Here is a 19,568-nt window from a genome sequence, read left to right on the forward strand (position 1 = left end):
TTCCTCAGTGTAATTATGCAGTGTACCTCATAATTATAGGTTCCTAGTGTTAATTCAGTCTGGGTGACAGAGGACAAAACCCTCAGTTCTTGTTCAGAGCAAGATTTAACCTCTCAATTAACTTTCAGTCATATTAAGTTAGAATACCTAAATTAGTCACATATTTTAAGACATGCTTGAAAAAATGGAAATCTTTAATTCTAAATTTCCAGAGCGCATGTGTTTTTAAATAAATGTATAATTAATTCAAATGTATCATACGCGAGTAGCTTTCCTAATCAGTCATTGGTACTGTGCTACAAATTAGAAACTGAAGTTGTTGTGCATTGATGCAGAACAGACTATTGTGGTCCAGAGCACACCACTAAACACAGATAAACTTCAGTCAATAAACTTCAATCAATTTCTGTAGCCTACTTGAGGTTTTGTTTTTGTGATTTTGCACCATCCTGAGATAACCTTTTATATATGCCATGTCTCGGCTTGCGGCCTATTAATCTTAGCGATACACGTGACTACCACCAATTTGACTGAACTTTTAATTCGTACTTCTCCTAACAGGATATGTGAGCCTCGCGAGCCCTAGATACGGCTGCTTTGTTGCTGCGTGGTCTTAAATTATTCATCAGAACAACGGTTTAAAATGACACCACACCATCATTGTTTTTTATTTTCACCAAGTTCTCCTCCTCTTGCTCCCCTAAGGCAGAAGAAATCAAAGCCAAATCTCATTAGGAGGTTTGAAACATGGAGGTGAAAGGCAGCCTGCTGGTAAACACACCCATCTCCTGCACGAGGAGACGCTCGTTGCTGTGTGTGAGGGAGCATCGCAGGCAAGAGAACAACATGCAGATTTTAACCCAATTCCTTGTAAGAAACCCAGCACAGAGGCTGACTTAAGATAATTATTCTTGGTGTACTGTATCATTGGTTTCCAGGCAGTGAAGGGCACGGTTATTTAGTAATCTTATCATAAGTGCAGCGCGCAGCAAATAATATTGACTCCCAACATGATGTAAGCCTACTGTAGTGTTTTTGATTTTGTGCGAGCGATTAAGGATAGTATACAAGATGCAGTGCTTGCGATAATCAAGTGTAATCACTGGCAGCCCTTGAAGTTGCTCTATCTGCTGCTACATCAGTGATCAGTTAAAAGATGGCCTGCCTCTGGTCCATCTTTGATATCTCCACCCCTGCGTCGGGGTCTGTTAAGGAGTCAGATGAGGCAATTTTGCCTTTCATCTCAGCCCCCACCCCCCACACTCCCCACTACTCAATTAATATTTTTCCTGTAATTTTAAAACCTTCACTGCAGATGACTGGCATGCTGCACGGATGTTTATATTATAACATCCGCATTCACAGAGCCAGACCTTGGCTTGTAGTTTGTAATCAGAGTCTGGTGACAGGAATATGATGTGACATTTGGGAATAAAGCATCAGCCGTCACATGCTACATATGAAGACTGATGCCATCAATGCGGTCATTTAGGGTCACGATATGCAAGAAATGTGCGACACCAAGGCCCTTTTCACTAAAAAGTGATTGGTGGTTTTTCATCTCTATAAATCCCCCGAATGCTATTACGTCTATGATATATTCAAAGGTCAGTCTGAAGTCATGTTATGAGCCGTATAAACACCAAAGACTTACAGAAAAGCTAGTTTACTAAGCAGTTGGCTACCTGTGCCTCCATCACCCAAGGTGATTGTTAACTCATGCATTATTCGTGAGGGTGAGTGTTCAATTGAAGCAAATCGATATTCTAAAAGCGAAAGAAACACAGCAGATGTGAAGGGCATATACGTCTCTGAGTTTATTCACGGAGGAGTGTATGATGTAACTTGTGGGCAACTGCTCCGTCCACACACAAACATTTGTAAAATTAAGTTCATCCAGTACAACCAGATCAGGTAAAGATGGAGGATCTTCTGAGCTGCCGCGGATGGGGAGGGAAACATCTGCTTCCGTTAACGGTCCTGTACTGAAAATGGAGTGTCCCGTTTTTTGTTGTTTTTCTTTTTTTTAATCGTTACAGCACATTCACAAGTTTCAAAATGGAAAAAAGTGTCGACAACTGCACAAACAGTTTTTTTTCTCTTTTGTTGTTTTTTTTTCTTTGTCCCAGGACTCAATGCATAGGAGTATACAGTTAGAATACAGTATTTCAACATGTTTTACAAAGATTTATGTGGTATAGGAAACAAGAAATAAAAATAATAATAACTGCACAGCAGTAAGAAAAGTCATCTGTTGAGTATAGATAGTCATTTATCGTACACACTGTGGAATAGCTTAGAAACACAGGGCAAAAAAAAAAAAAAAAATAACACCATTGGAACAATTTTGCGCTATATTCAGTCTACATAACGATACCCTTGTGACTTCGGACCGGACTAATTTAGGAATGCCAGACATTTTCAAGGGAAACCCAAATCACATTGGCCACTGTTTTACATTTACTCGTTTTGGCTTTTTGCCATAGCCACCAAAGTCCTACTAAGCACACACCACAGACACCCAAAGGAAATGCACACATCAAAACTGCAACCATAACAGAAATCATACTGAAATGTCTTCAGCCTATTGGCACGCAAACGGCTGCAGCAGGGCATCTAGCGTTTTAGACAGCACACGTAATATCACAAGTCCAAATACATTGCTGTGTCTATAGCACTATCATCATCATAATCACCTAGGTTACCAATAGAATAATTTAGAAACAATATATATGTATCATCCTATTCAATAAGGCACATTTTTGGTTAAAGAAAGGCTCTGAAAGAAGCGTCTTGCATCAACTCTGTCAGTGAGAAAGGAGTCAGCAGTAAACAACAGCGGCGACGAGGATGGAGTCTGCAGTCGGCATGCAATTAAGATCAAAAGCCTCCCCTGCTGATTCCATTATACAGAGTGCCACTCTGCACTGCGCTGAGTGGGCAGTGCCAAGTGCTGTTGGTCGGGATGCCATGCTGAGACAGCAGGCAGGCAGGCAGGCTCTCTCTGGCCAAGGCAGGAATCGTTAACATTCTGGGGTCTCTGGAGCCCGTCATGCTCCGTCAACTACACACACCCATGATCAGATACAGGGAGTACAATTAAATCATCTGTCAACAGCAAGACCTACAATTTAGGGATGGCGTTTAATGGTCCAAGAAATATCAAACCCTCGTTCCTACCCTGTCAAAACCTGGGCTTCCGACGCTGACATCTAAATATTCCGATTCCTATAAGAGTCATGTACATGACTGAACCCAGCATACGAAGGCTAAAAACCACTACAGTTTGTTCAGAACATGCCACTCGAGTACCACCTGCATCTCTGGCAGATTATTAACATCAGCAATTAGCTATTACATAGCTTTAGAGGCAGAATGCTTGTTGATGATTATTTGGAACGTTACAAATGTTTAAAAAATGGCACAAAAAAAAATATTAACACAAACAATGCATGAATCAATTTGGATAAATCTCTAACATATTGCTGAATTGCTACTGTATGTAAATACATTTATTAAGCTAATGCAACTGTCGATAGTGGCTCATGGCATACTGACATTATTGCAGGGCTAATATGAGTGACATGGCTCCATGGCAGAATAAAGCTGCTTCTTGCCAACGCTTAGAAAAAAAAAAAAGACAAAAAAAAAGAAAATCTAAAAACAACCATTGACTGGAAGTCTTAAAAATGTGAAATGTCCTTCTGTGCTTTAGTTAAAGTGGAATGTTTCATGGCACTGTACAGTAAAGGGAGACAAACTGTGCTATTCGATCAATTTCAGCCAGCACAAATGACGAAACCAGCTTGAAGCAAATCTGAGTCAAAAGCAAAGGATTCAACTCAAATATTGTGGAACCTACCAGTGACCTGTCATTCACTTGAGCCTGTACATTGCTAGATTAACCAGCGTCCCCGTGAGGACCCTTTGGTCTCTGTCGTAAAGCTCGGCGAGAGCACAGGCTCCAGTGTCTTACTGGGTATAAGGGATTCAAATGACGGAAAAAAAGCAGGCGCCCCTTCCGCCCTCACGCCTGCCAGTAGGCATCCTGTGTGTGCACGCACATTCCCACACACTCGCACGTTTACAAGCCAACCAACTCTTGTTCACACGTTGGACTTCACGCAGACGTCTACGCACACACACACACAGGCTAATAAAAACACTATCCGCACACAAGGTGATCCATTTAAAAAGATTTTTTTTTTCCTTATAAAGCTTTCCGCATAAAGACTGCACAATAAAAAAAATATATAATACAACTCTTAAAACCTTTTCTACACAGAGAGAAATTGAACATCTGATTATCTTCTGTGCCAGTGCTCCACAGAGGGGCTTAATTCCCGGAGAGTTCTCCCGAACTGAGCAATATATTCAGTGAAGCATGAGTGAGTGCGCAGACCTTTAAGGTTTGGCAAGTGAGCTTTAAGGCGTACCTATGACAGCATAACCCATCATTTTGCTCTCTATCTGCATTTCATTAGTCCCTGTTACTCTGCAGAACAGAAAATTGCCCCCCGGGCCAAATTGGACAATATACACGCCCACATGAGTACCATCTCTCATTTCCTTATTTCCATGTTTTATTTTCTGAAAAGAAGAAGTAAGCCCATGTAGTCACTGGCAATATCCCTCCATTCCCCTTCCTCCCTCCCTCCCCCTCCCCCTCTCCCTCCACTCAGTGTGTTAGAGATCAGCCACTTTGTTTTCCAGTGTGGCTGTTATCTGCAGGAGCCGCAGGGTCAGCTGTTTACTCTGGGCAGCTGGGTCCTCATCTAGGGACGCGATGATCTGAAAAGAGGAGGGAAGGTGAGAGGGACAAAAATGGAGGAGAACAGCAGAGAAGTCGGAAATAATAAGGGGAGAGGAGGCAGAGAGGAAGTGGCAGAATCGGGCGGCAGGGAAGGTAAAGTCGGGAAAGCGAAGAAACGAGGAGAGTGGGGACGGACGGAGCAGAGGAGCAAGACAAAGGGGATGAAAATGGGTGGAGAGTGGGTGGGGGGAGAGAGAGAATGGTGTTATTTGACATCAACGGTCACGTCATATAAGCCGTTATTGTTTGTGAGCCCCACTTAAGGGAGACTGACAGCCCCATTTGTTTACCCAACTTGTTCATTAGGTTTTGTTTATCCCCTTTTCGTGACCTCAAGTGGCAATGCACAATGGACGCTTAAAAATCAATTCCCAGAGCAATTTTCCAATTCACATGCCAGCGAAATGCTTTCAATTAAAATTTCATACAATCACTCTTCTGGCATATCAAGAGTGGGGGGAAAAATGGAAAAGTAATAATATAGTGGGCAGTAGTGCATTCAGTGAAATAGCCTCCTTTGGGTGCGATAGGAAGAAGAAGGTCCTCTTACCGCATCGCAGTGTTTGCTGGCGTACTGGTAGAGCTGATGGAGAGCCACTTGTGTGTTCAGTTTGTCTGTGTGGGACTGGAGGAACATAAAGGGCAATTTAACGGTTAAAGAGGCAAAGTAAGTACCTGAAAACTGTCTGCAGTAAGAGCTACTTTTTTGTTTCTAGGTTTAAAAAAATCAGGACTGCAATACAGGACCAATACCGGCAGTTAATAAAGTTAGAATCTATAAGATTTTCAGCTTAAAAAAGAAAAAAAAAAGAAAGAAAGAAAGAAAAAGAAACGTTATCTGCCTCAGAAAGTCTGAAATGTCGACATCAACTAATTAACATTAACTAAGGTTAATCATTATTGCACATGGTTATTTATAAGGTTTTCAAAAGAAAACTTTCAAAGCTTCTGTGAGCGTAGCGCTCAGATTTGTAGCACTTTATTTGTTCACGAACATCCATCAAAGCGTTCTAATTATATTTTGTTCACCTCTGCTGACCTCGGCAGGAATAAAATACAGCATCATCTGGTGCACTCTCTTTACCAACTACTCTGTGTATCAGTGCAATATTTCGATGGAAGATACTGAGATGCGGTGCTCCATCGATTCCCGTCCCTTCACACCCAGTAAATACCGGTGTCACCAGGTCAACCCACTGTAACTTTAATAGAAAGATAAACTAGACAAGGACAGCTCTGTTTCTCACCCGTGACACCTCTGCCAAATGAGTGTTCATGTCCTGGTCACTGACGGGCACCATCTGCCTGATGCCCTTGTAGTAACTGCAACCACAGACACGTAGACACAGAGGAGATAAGAGGCAGCGATCGCTCCGTTATTTCATGTTTATGGGAAAATGCGTCACAATCTGGAGACAATTTAAACTTCAAATAAAAGTGAGGGAAAGTGCTGCCAGTACTTACTCATCCACCATCTTCTTATAGGAGGAGATCTCCTTTGCATAGAGTAGTTTGTTACTTGGAGAGTCCTAGAGACAAAAAAAAAAGAAAAAAGGACGTACAGAAGTGAAAATGACGGCACTTCAGAGTGACTGACCCCTGACACTCCTCACCCTCACCCCATTTTACTTCTCATATAAATCCACTTTGCTCTCGTCTCGTTCAGCTTTCCTCCTCGCTCTTTCACCTCACTCCTTCCCACTTTTCCACTCCTCTCCCCTCCATTCGCTCCCACTCACCCGGCTGAGTTTGTGCTCGCTTTTGGTGCAGGCATCCATGAAGGTCTGGGCGATGACGGAGAGCGAGGCGTCCACCACTTCGGTCACGTGGACGTCGAAGATGAAGTGAGGATTCTTGAGGATGTTCACCCAGAAGCGCAGCGGCAGGCTGCATGAGGGGGGGAGAGAAAAAAAAAAGGGTGAGAATCATCGGTCTGTCATCGCGGCTGACATCATTATTATTGTTTCAGAATGGATGGAAATCTAATCAAACATATTACGCCTATGAATGCATTTAAGTCAGGGAGGCATTTCACATGTGAGCCCGGTTGCCTGAGGTGCAATTGAGCGCGGTACAAGATAATAACCGGGACAGAGAAAAGCCTTTCTTGTAGGTGTCATTTTATTCAGAACAATAGCCTTGACTGTCAGTTTATATTACTATTTCATATGATGCTGACCTCTGTGGGAATTACTGCTGCTCAAAGAAAATGAAAAAGATAAAAAAAAAAAAAACTCAGAATACTGTTTATATTTATATATATATATATATATATATATATATATATATATATATATATACACATATAATATAAGAGAGATCTGTGCAAGGCAATAGCCAACGATGTTTGTCTATGAATAGTGATTAGAAATAATAAAGTAACTGCAAAACTTTGACCTCTGAAGCCCCCGTGCAGCCTAACAGCCCAGTCCACAGACTGCTAACTGGTAATGCTCCAGTGCCTTCTCTAATTTCCCTCCTGAACAGCTAAACACAAGCTCCATGCGGTCCTTCCCAACCTCACATCGGCTTGTGAATTCAAAACAAAACCCCAAACTACACTCGTTTCCACAAAAACACTTCTCCCTGATCGGTGTGAATATACCGCCGTCTGAGACAAGAAACGCACACCGCGTAAAATTCTTACTAGTTTGGTAATATCTCCTGAGAAGGCTGCGGCGAGAATACAATGGGAGCACAAAAATAGCAATGTTGCTATAATCACAGAATTAAATTAGCTTGGGACATAATTACCATGTTTGTTTGTTGTTATGCCTCATACACACATTCATATTTAATACATGGCCCTCAGTTGATTTGATAAACAGAACGGGCGGATGCAGAATGTGGCGTGGAGTGTAGTAAGTAATTAAATCGCTCATCTCCTGTCCTTGTGTGGGTGCTCTCTTGCCAGCCTTGCGTCAATCACTGGAATCTACATGCAACACGCCGCCTTGTATGCTTGAGCCTTGGCCGACGTGACACTAATTTATGCACTTAAATGTCGCATGGGAGCCGGGGGATTGCGAATGCAAACTAAGTGAGCTGAAATTGTGCATTTGTATTCAACCCCTTTCCAAGATAAGTAAGTTTTGATTCTTGGAGAGTAACTGTATCTCTGGCGACGGGATTTGTAGCATTGGTCAGACCTAGATTGCCATTTGTGTGTGTGCGTCAGTTTTTGTGTGTACTTTGGCCAGTTAGTACAAATATCACCCAGTTTATTGGAGTAGTCCCGTTTTAGGCTAATTTACACCAATTTTGCATCCCATTAAAGAGGAAATGCACTTTTTATTGTACTACAAGGTGGTTCCGAGTTTAAAGCTTCACACATCAAGACTAGCTCAATTATTTGAGCACAAGCTGCTCATATCGTTACGTTTAAAAACTGTCTCAGGTCCAGTGAAATAATTTATTTCCTGCATTTCAGAAGAAAATATGAAAACAGTGTCTAATACTGAAATTACAGGTGATTCTTTGTGAAACATATCAGCACACAATTCAGGAAATTATGCAAGATATAAAATGATATATTTTTAATATTACACTAAAAACGAGAAGATGTGGAGCGGACTATTCTATGAAGATCACTCACACACTTCCTCTTTTTTTGTAATGTCAGAAAATCACTGTAATTTTATGCAAAGTGTTACAACTAGCACTCAGACAAAGAGGTCCTGATGACATGTCTGTTTTGTTTTTTTTTTAAAAATCTTTCTCTCAGATGAAAATATAATGGGAGGCAACGCTTAATGTATGTGAGAGATATTTGGTTAAAATACTGTTAATAGCAGGGAGGGGGAAAAACGCCACCCGCACCAAAGAACCAGTGACAATGACTGCTGAAGAAAAGTTCTTAATGGAAAAGTTGAGTGATCTGACTACAAGAATTGCAATGATGGAATGGATGACCGTTTAAGTGATAAAAGTAGGCAATACATCTTATAAAGGAGCAGAGATTATGAATAGAGATCGTGTCATTAAATGCTGACCCTACGTTTAAGAACCACATGACTTAAACTGTATTTACAGTAGTTAAAGTTAAAAGAGAGAAACTCTGCTGATATCCACGGTTTTCTGCACATTTACTGAGAGCAGATTAATATGAGGTTGATTTTACTAGTTCTACACTGCAGTACTTACTTAAATAAATAAGATAATGAGAGTCGTATGAATAGAGTATGCCGTCGTCCCGTATTTTTACCTATTAGTCTTCCAGATATGGATGGTTTCCTCGTCCACATTGTTGTGTTTCAGCGCTTGCTCATCCAAGAAGTCGAAGAAATATTTGACAGCTGGTGGGACCACTGCCCCAGAGCACAGCACGCTGCGGAAGAAGTCATCCACAAACTGCTGCAGTGTTCCCTGAAAGGGGCCACAAATAATGTGAGACACGGGCGAGACAGAGTGCACAGCCAGAAACATCAGAGGCCTGAGACATAGATATTTGCACGCAATGGGTGTGCACATGTGTCGATTTTTTTGCAGAGAGCATTTGTGTATTTTTTTGCCCTCTCCAAACATTACCACAAAAAAAAAACCTTTGTTGAAGCACACTAGATAATTACAACTACAAATGACTGCGTAAATGGTTTTGTCTTCGCAGGGTACCTTGACAGAAAGGAGTCGCGTTAGATAGATCTCTGTAATGGCTTTGGTCATCGACTTGTCCTTTATGCTTCCCCGTTTTGACTTGATCTCATCCAGTTCGTCTGCCGGCCTCACCAAGTGGAACACTTTGTCATCTTCCAACAGAGCATTTCCTGTTGGGGGGGGAAAAGAACAACACTTTCCTCTAATAATTCTGCTTCTTATTTATTCATGCACACTCTTCGAGAGCATATTCAGATAAGGAAAAAAAAAATGGGAGGTCTGTTTGTCAATTTGAATGCAGAGAGAACATCCGAGAAGAAATGCTAAACAGTCAACTATTCTGAGTAGAACATTAAAAAGGCGGAAGATAAAAGTGCATATTATTTCAGAATAATCTCCAAGTGTGCTAAACATAAAACAGCGCCTATTAGCATGTTGAATGAGAGTGGGGATATTGACGAAAGCCCCGGGGAAACAAAACAAAGGCGAGAATTACACATTTTCAAGGGCCCAGATCAGTGTGTGTACTGATCTGGGCAACAAGAGAAACAAGTGTGTTTTGTGGCCGGTACGTGTTCTCGGAGATACGTACGCTCTTCGTGGTTTTCCTGGTTCTGGTCGTAGTTCTGTTGAGTGTGTAGGACTCTGGACAGAACTAATATGGCGTTATCTCGGACCTGCAACGCACGGAAGTCTTTTGTTAGGCAGACAACAGACACGCCCCGATGCAAACTCACTTCACACACCTTTGAATTTAATAGCTGCTCTGACGGCGGTCAGCAGTCTCTTTTAGTGCCCCAGAACTAATTCCTAATCAATGCGACTGAGTGGACATGAACAGTGGGTCTTTATTGGGGTATTTACCGGCCATTTCTTTGGCGTCAACCCATTATTGACCTCACAAATACTGTGATTAGCACCTCCCTGACACAGCCAGGGAATCTATGGCAGCGAGGCCGTCGTCCGAGACCAACTGCAAGACATCAGCAGATAGGATGAAAGGGAGCCCAGCACCTTTGATAGAGAGGGATTTAAGAGGCCGAAAAGTAGGACAAGTAGGGGGTATTTGTGAGTGACCTTTATTTTCCCGTGGATCAATACGGTGCCAAGAAGATTTAGTGGCGTTCTGTCGCCACTGAGGGTCGACGAGAGCAAACCCAAAGTGCTGTCAGCTGGAAGGTAGAAATTGAAAATTTTCGGAGCCCTGCGGCGCCGGCGAAGGCAAACAGCGAGGCATAAATATAAATGACACTGTATTTGCCAATTAATTTTACCTGTGGAGGCGAGAAGATTTATATTTGCGTACATTTTTTTGTAAATACTCCGTCATTAACGCACTAGACAAGACGGATGTGCTAACACGCGACATAATATTAGGCAAACGTTCAGCTTCCAACCAAGACACAGAGCTGGGAGAGGAAGCTCCATGTGAATATCTGGACTTCAACTAAAGATTCAAATGAACGGCAGCTTTTAGCACATACAGTGTACACTGTACAATGCTCTCCTCAGCTCATCAGCTTCTTTAATGTTTATCATTTTGTATCTTTAGCCGCACATGTAGGGTTGTTTTTCCTTTTTTAAATTTATTTAACATTCATAACACATTGTATTTTCAGGTTGTAGCAGTAAGTCGTGTCCTTTCAACGAGAAGATTTGTTTCTTTGTCTGGTTTTTCAATGGCTTTATAAATCGCTCCTTCCCTTTTTTCAGAATACTAACGGGAATGAGTAAATACGGAATTATTTATCGTATACAGCCATTACATCGCAGACTGCGAGTCATTAACTACCAGAAATGTATTCTCGATAAAAAAAAAGGAAAGTTCAATGTATACTGACAGATTCCTCTAATGACATGTTATCAAGACACATGCCAGTTTTGTGGGAAAAGAAAAAAGCAAACAGAAACTCCCATAGCGCCGGCTAGTGTGTTCAGAGATATAGATATTGGAGTCACCGTGATGTACAGCTCAGTCTCTGAGATGGCATGAAAATATTCAACCCCATTCACATCCACACACCCACATGCATCTATCCAACTCCCTTCTCCTTCCTCGAATCCCCTGCTATTTTCAGTCTTTTTTTTTCCCAATATGTTTCGTAATGTCACAACATTTTGTCATTACTCACGTTGTAGTGTGCCAGAGTGTTGATGCGTCTCCATCTGCCTTCTTTCTGAGAAGTCAAGTCCAGATCTGACAGGATCTGACCCGTCGAGCCGGGACGCCACTCTGTGGTGAACGGCAGGAAGGAAGCGGAAGTTAATTAGTTTTTCCTTAAAGGTAGAGGAATGTTTGACAAAAAGTCCGCGTACCATATTATTTCATCACGGGTCACTGTTGCTCTGAGAGGTTAACCTGCACTAATGTGGTCTCAAGCAAACTATCTGCAGCCTCTCTCTGGGCTTTAATGAGACACTCGAGTTGATTTTGGGTCAGGAAGTGACAAGGCACGATTTTCTGAATAATTCAAATGTAATTCTTAACTGTGATTTGCGACCCGAACTCAACACCATCTGCGACATGATGTGTATGATTCATGAACAAGTGCCGCCAAATATAAGAGGGCTATCTTTTTGATTCGCCATGAAAGAAGATGGATCTATGCTTATCTAAAATGTATAAAGGAACGAAATCTACGCCATGCATGGGAATTAAAAAATATGAAAAAAAAAAGCCTTTGATGTTGGAAAATGTCTACAGAGTTTTAGTCTTTCAAGTCAGTCCCCAAGGTTTCTGACTACAGTGGCAAAAAAAAACCCCAAAAAACTTTGTTTAGGGATGAAAGATTTCATAATGTTGCCGTCTTTTTCAACCTCAGTGAAGCGTTTTCTTATTTTTTTTTTAATTTTACATACAGAAACGGAAACAATTCAACTTGTCAAATATATGTCAAAAAGAGATTAAATGAAATCAATAATTAGTGATTGATGCTTTTAAGACTGAGGTACATTTCACTCAGGACCGATATAACTCCTCACCACTCCCCGACACTAACCTGCTACATTATTCATCATGATCAGACACTGCTGCTCCGACTCATCTGTTCCTTAAGTGGCCCTCATTTACTCACCCAGAGTGACACTGTCGACCTTGGGACGCAGGGAGTACGGCAGGTTCCTGTAGACCTGCTCTATGATCTTCTCTTTCACTTGCGAGATGGTGTCGCAGTTCAGCACCTTGACGGGCGTCACATCCGGACCCTCGCCTTGGACCAGCACCTGCAGCGTCTGGCAAACACACACACATTGCCACGCGACGTGTGACTGACACGTGCGACACAAGTCCACCTGTGCTCACGCACGACAAATATGCAGAAATATTCAAACATGGCCCGAACACCCAGCCACACACCCACACGCACCAAGCTCTATTGGGATGTTGTTGTCATGGCAACTGGGTTTCTGTAAGACCACACACGCAGAAGCGCGCGCACACACACGCACACACGAAGCGGTGACACCTGACAGGACTCCCGTCACCTTGACCAACTAATGACCAACGCTCAGCGGGAGCAGGCTCGGCCCCACCTCACCTCCCACACTCACTCGGCTCCGTTAAAAATAAGTGACCACTCAACACATTCAAATGGAGGGCAGGCGACCCGAGCGCAGTGGCAACCTCGCAAAGCCCATCCACATCTGAAGCGAATGGGAAGAGCACGCTGTGAATTAAAGCCGAGAGGAGACGCTGCATCCGCCTGTGAAATCAAGCTTGTTGCTTTTTCTCCCCCCTCCCTCCACACACTCCCTGTGTAATTCAATCACAGGAGGCGATCCATCACAGCGGGAGACGTGTAATTCAGGCTAATTTGATAATTGTCCTCGACGACGCCATTACCCATGGGTCCTTTTATTTGTGCTGACTTTAACAGAAAACAGCTGTGTTCACATTAGCTTCCATCATTGAAACACGAAACCGAAACGAGACGCGCAGGATTTTTTTTTTTTTTTGAACTCCCGAAAAGCTGCCCAAACGGAGACAGGGCAGGTGCAGGTTGGGAAGGCTGAGGAGAGGTGGAGGTGGAGGGGCCTTGTACTCTGAGCTTGTACCGGCTGGTAGTACTTTCACCTAAGCCACATATTGGAATGTGTTGCTTGCGTCGCTTTTGAGCTGAGAACATTGACACTGAAAATGGATGTCACACAAAAGCGGGCAGTCGCCTCGGGGATTTTTTTCTTTTTTTTCTCTTCTTTTGGGGGGGATGGTTACCATGGCAACTGCGCTGCGTGTATATGTGTGTGTGTTTATTGCACGCCAGCCTCGAAACACCACGCAATCTCCAAGCAGCGCGTGCAGATCTCTGACACCGAGTGTGAATTTGTATGTATGAGCGCTTGTGCTGGGGTCTCAGTGAATGTGCGCGTCTGTCTGTCCATCTCACCAGCACGGAGTACTCTACATCATCACCCAACAGGCCCGTGTCGTTGAGGGTGTACTTGGCTTTCTTCACTCTGGCGTCCACGGGTCCTTTCTCGATCTGGTGCTTGATGGCTCGGAACAGTTTGTACAAGGGCTCGCCTGCAGAGTCCTGGTAAACACACACACACAAACACACACACACACACACACAACACAGCCATTTAAAAGCTGCCTCAGCTGCTGTCAAGAAGCTAATTGTTGTGATTAGCAGTTTGGAAGACAAATAAATTCACAGTACGCACTAATAAAAGAAATGGAGAAATCCATAAATAAAGTCCACGGCTTAATGGTGAGACATGTCATTATACATTCTTTCTGTATTAGTGGTATCGTACATTCATTTACATTTCGTTATGTAAATTATGAATGTAATGACTTCTCTAGACTTGAATTTCTTTCTTGGGACATTAGGGAACAGTGGATTTTGTGATATATGGATCACAGTGTCCAAAACTGAAAAATATTACATTTAATAACAAAGGACAAAAGATAAGACAAATTACATTATCTGAATGAATTTATCTTGAATAAACAAATGAAACTAAATTTTTGGATTATAAATAGATTAATTTATTAAGAATTGTTGCTTTATTTTGCAAAAAATACTCAAAACCCATGTTACCTTCAAAAACTGGTAAAGGCAGATAGACATCCAGTTACACAGCATCCTCTCCACCACCGTCTCTGACCTGGAAAAAAAAAAGTAGAGTAGATTAGATGCATTTAATATAATAACTTCTCAAACTATTTTATAGCAAGTTTACCCCTGGGAAAAGTGTAATGAGAGACAACTTATTAAAGACCACAGACAAACAGAGAATTTCTGCACAGCTTGTCAGTGTCAAGACATATCAATCCAAAACTCCTGTCTGCGGTCACTTGACAGATAGCCCATCATAATGTCAGATATCCACTGGTGGCCCCATTGTTAGCTCTTGGCATGCCTAATTAGGTGTCTTGTGTATAAAGGGGCTTGTGTTGGCACAATGGCCTAATCAGCATAATGAGCTTCTCCATTGGGGGATAATTAAGATGTGTACTTGAATAACAGCCAGTCACAGTGTGCTGAGGCACAGCAGATAGTTCAAATCACATAACCCTCCCTCACACCAGAGATGAGCGACGCTGCCGTCAGACAAGTGAGGGCTGCTGAGGGAAGGGAGTCAGGAGTCAGCCGATGATTTCACCTTGACACGATCATTACAGTGAAAACAGGGTCTCCATCAAAGAACACTAAAGCTGTCGTCTTCTTGAGGCTATTTACTTCAATCAAATTACTGAATGTTTACAGCTTCTAATTCAACAAAGAAATGAAGAAATATTGCCAAGAGAGAAAACAGTGAGCAATTACTATTCAGTAGAATCATAGAAAAACATCCGCAGTGTTTGGCAAGCTGTAAAAAAAAACAAAAAAAACACACCAGCAAATGTAATAATAATTGGTTATTATTTTAAAATCCGTTTTAAATGAGACGTGACAGGTTTTTGTAAAACTCCCTCCTCTTGGTTGAAAGGACACATAGAATTTGTTGGCTCATGTACTGACGGCGATCTATGGCTCAGCTGATGACAATTGTTAAGAAAAGGTTTTATTTTACTGAAAAACCTCTGTGAAAAACCTTCCCGACGCATGAATATGCAGAGCAACTCGCAGAAAGCTGATACAAACACTTTAGAAATACATCCTATTAGTCACGAGCTGCAGGACAAGAAGATGAGGAAGAGCAACCGCAGAAGAAGACTCATATTAACATATTGTGCTGGAGAAAAAACCAGAAGGAGGAACAGAAGGAGGAGTACTGGAATAGATTGCCCAGCAACCTGGCTCTGGAGAGCGGACTACAGTAGTGAGTGCAAAATTCAACAAAAAATAAAACGTGGCAAAAGAATGAAACAGTCCGCTACATCTTGAACTGAGTCCCAGTCCGCCTCAACTGGTTAATATCTGTGCCAGAGTTTAGATACGGGCTGATTCTGATAATAGAGCTGGAGGAGAGGACATTTCACAGTCTCAGAGAAAGCGTTGGTAAACGCTGCACTAATGCCATGCTAATATGCTCCAAATTACACAGTTAACATCTATGTCGCTATTTCGGATTTTGACCAGTAAGGTTGCTTTTACTGTCCTCACAGAGATATGAATGTTCGTAACAAATTCAACGGCAGCTCATTCATCGTTTGTCTAGAAATTGCACTTATAAGAAAAAAATGTCCCCGCCATGTGGGAAAAGAGAAGTTGGGTGATGAATATAGTACTTAGGATTCATCATTTCACACCACAAACGTCTGGTTAAACTGGTAGACAGACAGAAATCCAGCTACACAGCAAATTAAATCTGTCAATTTTGAAGCATTTTGCCTGTTAAATAAAAACTAAGCTGTTGAAACTAAACTGCAAAAAAAGCAGTTGAGATGCTACAGCTAAACCCCTAAAATAACACAAGCAGCACAGAGGTCATTCTGTTGTCATGACATCGTTCCTGTACCAGTATCTGCAGACAGGCAACGCTGAGCCGGCCCTCACTCACCTGCGCAGCATGAGTTTGGGGTTCTTGCTGTGGACGTATTCCTCCATCAGCTCCAGCAGCAGTGTCCTCATAATGTCGGTGTAGTATTCCAGCTTCCCGTGCAGAGCCACCGTCAGCAGGGAGGCGAAGTACACCTTGGCCCTGGCGTTGAAGTCATGACTGCGCTCCAAGGTTCGGATAAACTACGAACACACAATCACAGACACACAGGAGCAGGCGCATGAAAAGCCGAAGAAGAAATCACCACGATGAAACTCGCGCGACAAAATTAAATGCGTTCAAATTACAACAAGACTAACGCTAGTAAGAATTATAATTAACAAGGTAAATTTAGATTTGCCATGCAAAATCAAAATCGTGTCAGTGGAAGAGGAATAACCCCAAATATGCGGTTAACACCTCTGAGGCTGCTTCCGTGCCAGTGATATTGGATTAATAGAAATCTTCACACATTGCCCTGTGCTAAGTCTTCTTCTTCTTCTCACTTCTAATACTGTAATCCGGAGACTAAAACATGACAAAGTCTTCAGCTCAAAGAATGGAAGCTAAAATTGTGTTTTTTTTTTTTTTTTTTTTTTTTAAAGCTTCTAGGGGAGTGAGCACCACATTTGTGGATTTTACAAAAATCGTACACAAACAAATAAAGAACAAATGGATAGCGTAAGTTTCACTGTATCCTTTAATTGTCACCTATTGTCAGAAAACCAGCAATAAATTCAGCCTGCTGCATTTTGTGGGTAGGTTGCCTGGCCCACTATAGCTACAGCTAGTTTATGGCTCTGTGCCCTGAAACTATACTGTCCTCCTTAGGCACACAAAAGAGCCATATTGTTGCCTCCTGTGAGGCACTCCTTTCATGATAATACGCAAGGCCAGTTTAGTTCAGTCAGAGACTACTCCACAGCTCCGTTTTTTGATTTTTGAGTAGCTCTAAATTAGCGAGACGTTTCCAGTTATGCTCAGGGCCAGGAGGGTTTGCGCTGTGCATTTGATGAGTTGAGAGGAAGTTGTTGAATATACAAAAATACATCCATCCAGCCGCATGTCTAAAGTCTGTTGATGGTGTATAAACCACAGGCCTTAGATTGTTACATTAGCCGTACAAGCTGCTAGCTGTGAGGCTGCACTGACCCATCTGTAATGTACTCAGGACTGCAGTGTTGATGTCTTTATGGTTAAGAGTAGTGTTCACTTCCTTTTGCAATGTTAGCTTAGTGCTAGCATGCTAGCTCTTGCCCAGGCTCATGGGAATGTTTTGCAAGTATCTGATCATAGCTAAAGTAGTGAACAAAGACTTGATTATTGTGCCAGAGGAAATGTCAGGGGATCACTAAAGTTTTTCCAAATTATCCCGTGGGCCGCAGAAATGCTGAAATATATGGCAATCCATCTAACGGTTGTCGATATTTCACTTGGAGGCACAAATGTCAACTTGCTGGTGGTGTTAGAGGAAAAGTCAGGGGTTCGCCGAAGTCATACATCATCCAAGAATCACAAATGAATTTCTAAAGCTTAACAGCGATTCATTCAGTAGCTGCTGAGAATTCTCGGTCAGTCCCAAGGTTTGGACACCCCCTTTACTCTAGGTGCCAGGATAAAGGTAAGCTACATGTGATTCAGATGTATCCTGCCTCCAACAATTAATCCTCCAATTAATGTGGCAAAGTTTTTGCAAAACTGCTCTAAACTTTGCGTTTGTAAAGACCACAGCTGAACAATTGGTTTTTAGAATAAAAAAGTTTCCTCTAACTACCACACTTAACTATCCGGATTATTTCAGCTTAAAGAAATATTGTCCATGCAACGGCAGTCAATGATGCATGTAGTGTATAATTACATTAATGAGGAACGTCTTGGAGTTCAGGAGGTTAGAGAACTGGTTGAGACCCTGAGTCACTGTGGCCCTCCGTGCCTCGGGGATGTCCAGCTTCCCTGTGATCATCACATCATTGGCACCGTCCTTAGAAGGCAGGAAGAAGACCCGGTCTGTGTAGGTCTTGTAGTCCAGGAAGGGGATTCGCCCCTCACTCAGGTCGTTGGTGTGGTCCTCCATCTCGATCATCAAGTCTATGAGACAGAAACAAGAAGAAACAACCTCGTTTCTATTCAATAAGCAGCTCTTGTCTTTGGCGCACCGCTCATCTGTCTCAATCATGTTGTTGCGAGAGGCAGAGAGCAGAGAGCGTCGCCAGGAAAATTATTTCCTCGGTGACAGATTGTTTTCTATTACTGTTACAGCAAAACTGCTTCTCATAACGATGATAACATGACGGTAAGTGGGAGAATTTATTCAATTCACTGCGGTACAATACATCAAAAAAAATGTAATCAGAGCTATGAAGCACTTCATTACTTTACGGCTTCTTAGAAACATTGATCCTGTGAGGGGCATTAGCAATAAGGTCGAGCATTCTCACACAGCTGCGCGGTCGGTACCTGTGAATTCTTTCTTGCAGCGGTCTCGTACGCTCTCTTCCAGATTCTCCAGCTGGTGCTTCACCTTCTCATACTCCCTCTCTGCCTGCTGACTCTTCCTCCTGAACAGATACAGATAGATAGAAAGTCATTAAAACAACATGGAATAGAAACACAGCAACTAAATAAAATTAATTATTTAAGACGTGTGTGTTTAAAGAGCAAAGGCGGAATCATTTGTTCAACTTGGAGTCAACTTTGATTTGCAACAGTTTGCTCTCGTTACTGTGGGCGCGCTTTCGCTAATGTAGGTGTTTAGTGAATGTCAAGCTGAAAAGTTTTATCTTTAAAAAAATGTCTATATCCACGTACATACACACACTGTAAATCACTTCAATGTTGAGTACAAAAATCTATTATTACAATTAGAGGAGTAATATAAGATATGACTCACTAGAGAAGGTGATATAATTAAAGTATGTGTTGCATGTCTACACCAAAATTATGCTGTCTGATTACAGTAGCCGCAGTTCACCTGTAGCAGTAGACAGAGATGATGATGATGAGCAGCATGGGCACAATAACAGCAGGGATGATGATGTATAAGGACAAATCATTCTTCTTCTCATATTCCACCGAACCGACCACCCACTCTCCATTACCAAACTTGATCTGTGGATACACACCGAATGGAAATATATCATTATCCGCACATTATAGTCAGAGATGTATTTAGGGGGGTGCCAACAGCAAAGATCAGACGGGACGGGAGAGGAAACAGGGATGGATTCTGAAT

The 19,568-nt window shown here is 42.2% G+C and overlaps 1 protein-coding gene across 5 annotated transcripts in view; it reads right to left on the bottom strand.

The window, feature by feature from the left end:
- Positions 1–1,793: 1,793 nt before the first annotated feature.
- Positions 1,794–19,568, bottom strand: part of plxnb2b (plexin b2b) — a 111,167-nt gene continuing 93,392 nt past the window's right edge. For 4 of the 5 annotated variants that reach the window (XM_047597238.1, XM_047597240.1, XM_047597237.1 and 1 more), the window contains 16 exons: positions 19,308–19,444; positions 18,794–18,894; positions 18,195–18,424; positions 16,358–16,539; positions 14,452–14,518; positions 13,792–13,938; positions 12,481–12,637; positions 11,539–11,639; positions 9,999–10,083; positions 9,425–9,576; positions 9,018–9,178; positions 6,553–6,700; positions 6,278–6,342; positions 6,061–6,136; positions 5,364–5,438; positions 1,794–4,791 (listed from right to left, as the gene is read on the bottom strand). In XM_047597238.1, the coding sequence (XP_047453194.1) occupies positions 4,687–4,791; positions 5,364–5,438; positions 6,061–6,136; positions 6,278–6,342; positions 6,553–6,700; positions 9,018–9,178; positions 9,425–9,576; positions 9,999–10,083; positions 11,539–11,639; positions 12,481–12,637; positions 13,792–13,938; positions 14,452–14,518; positions 16,358–16,539; positions 18,195–18,424; positions 18,794–18,894; positions 19,308–19,444 (1,989 nt within the window). In that variant the 3' untranslated portion in view covers positions 1,794–4,686. The other variant, XM_047597242.1, reaches the window with a different exon arrangement.

The sequence above is a fragment of the Mugil cephalus genome, chromosome 10 (genome assembly GCF_022458985.1).
Source record: "Mugil cephalus isolate CIBA_MC_2020 chromosome 10, CIBA_Mcephalus_1.1, whole genome shotgun sequence".
In the NCBI taxonomy this organism is placed as follows: domain Eukaryota; kingdom Metazoa; phylum Chordata; class Actinopteri; order Mugiliformes; family Mugilidae; genus Mugil; species Mugil cephalus.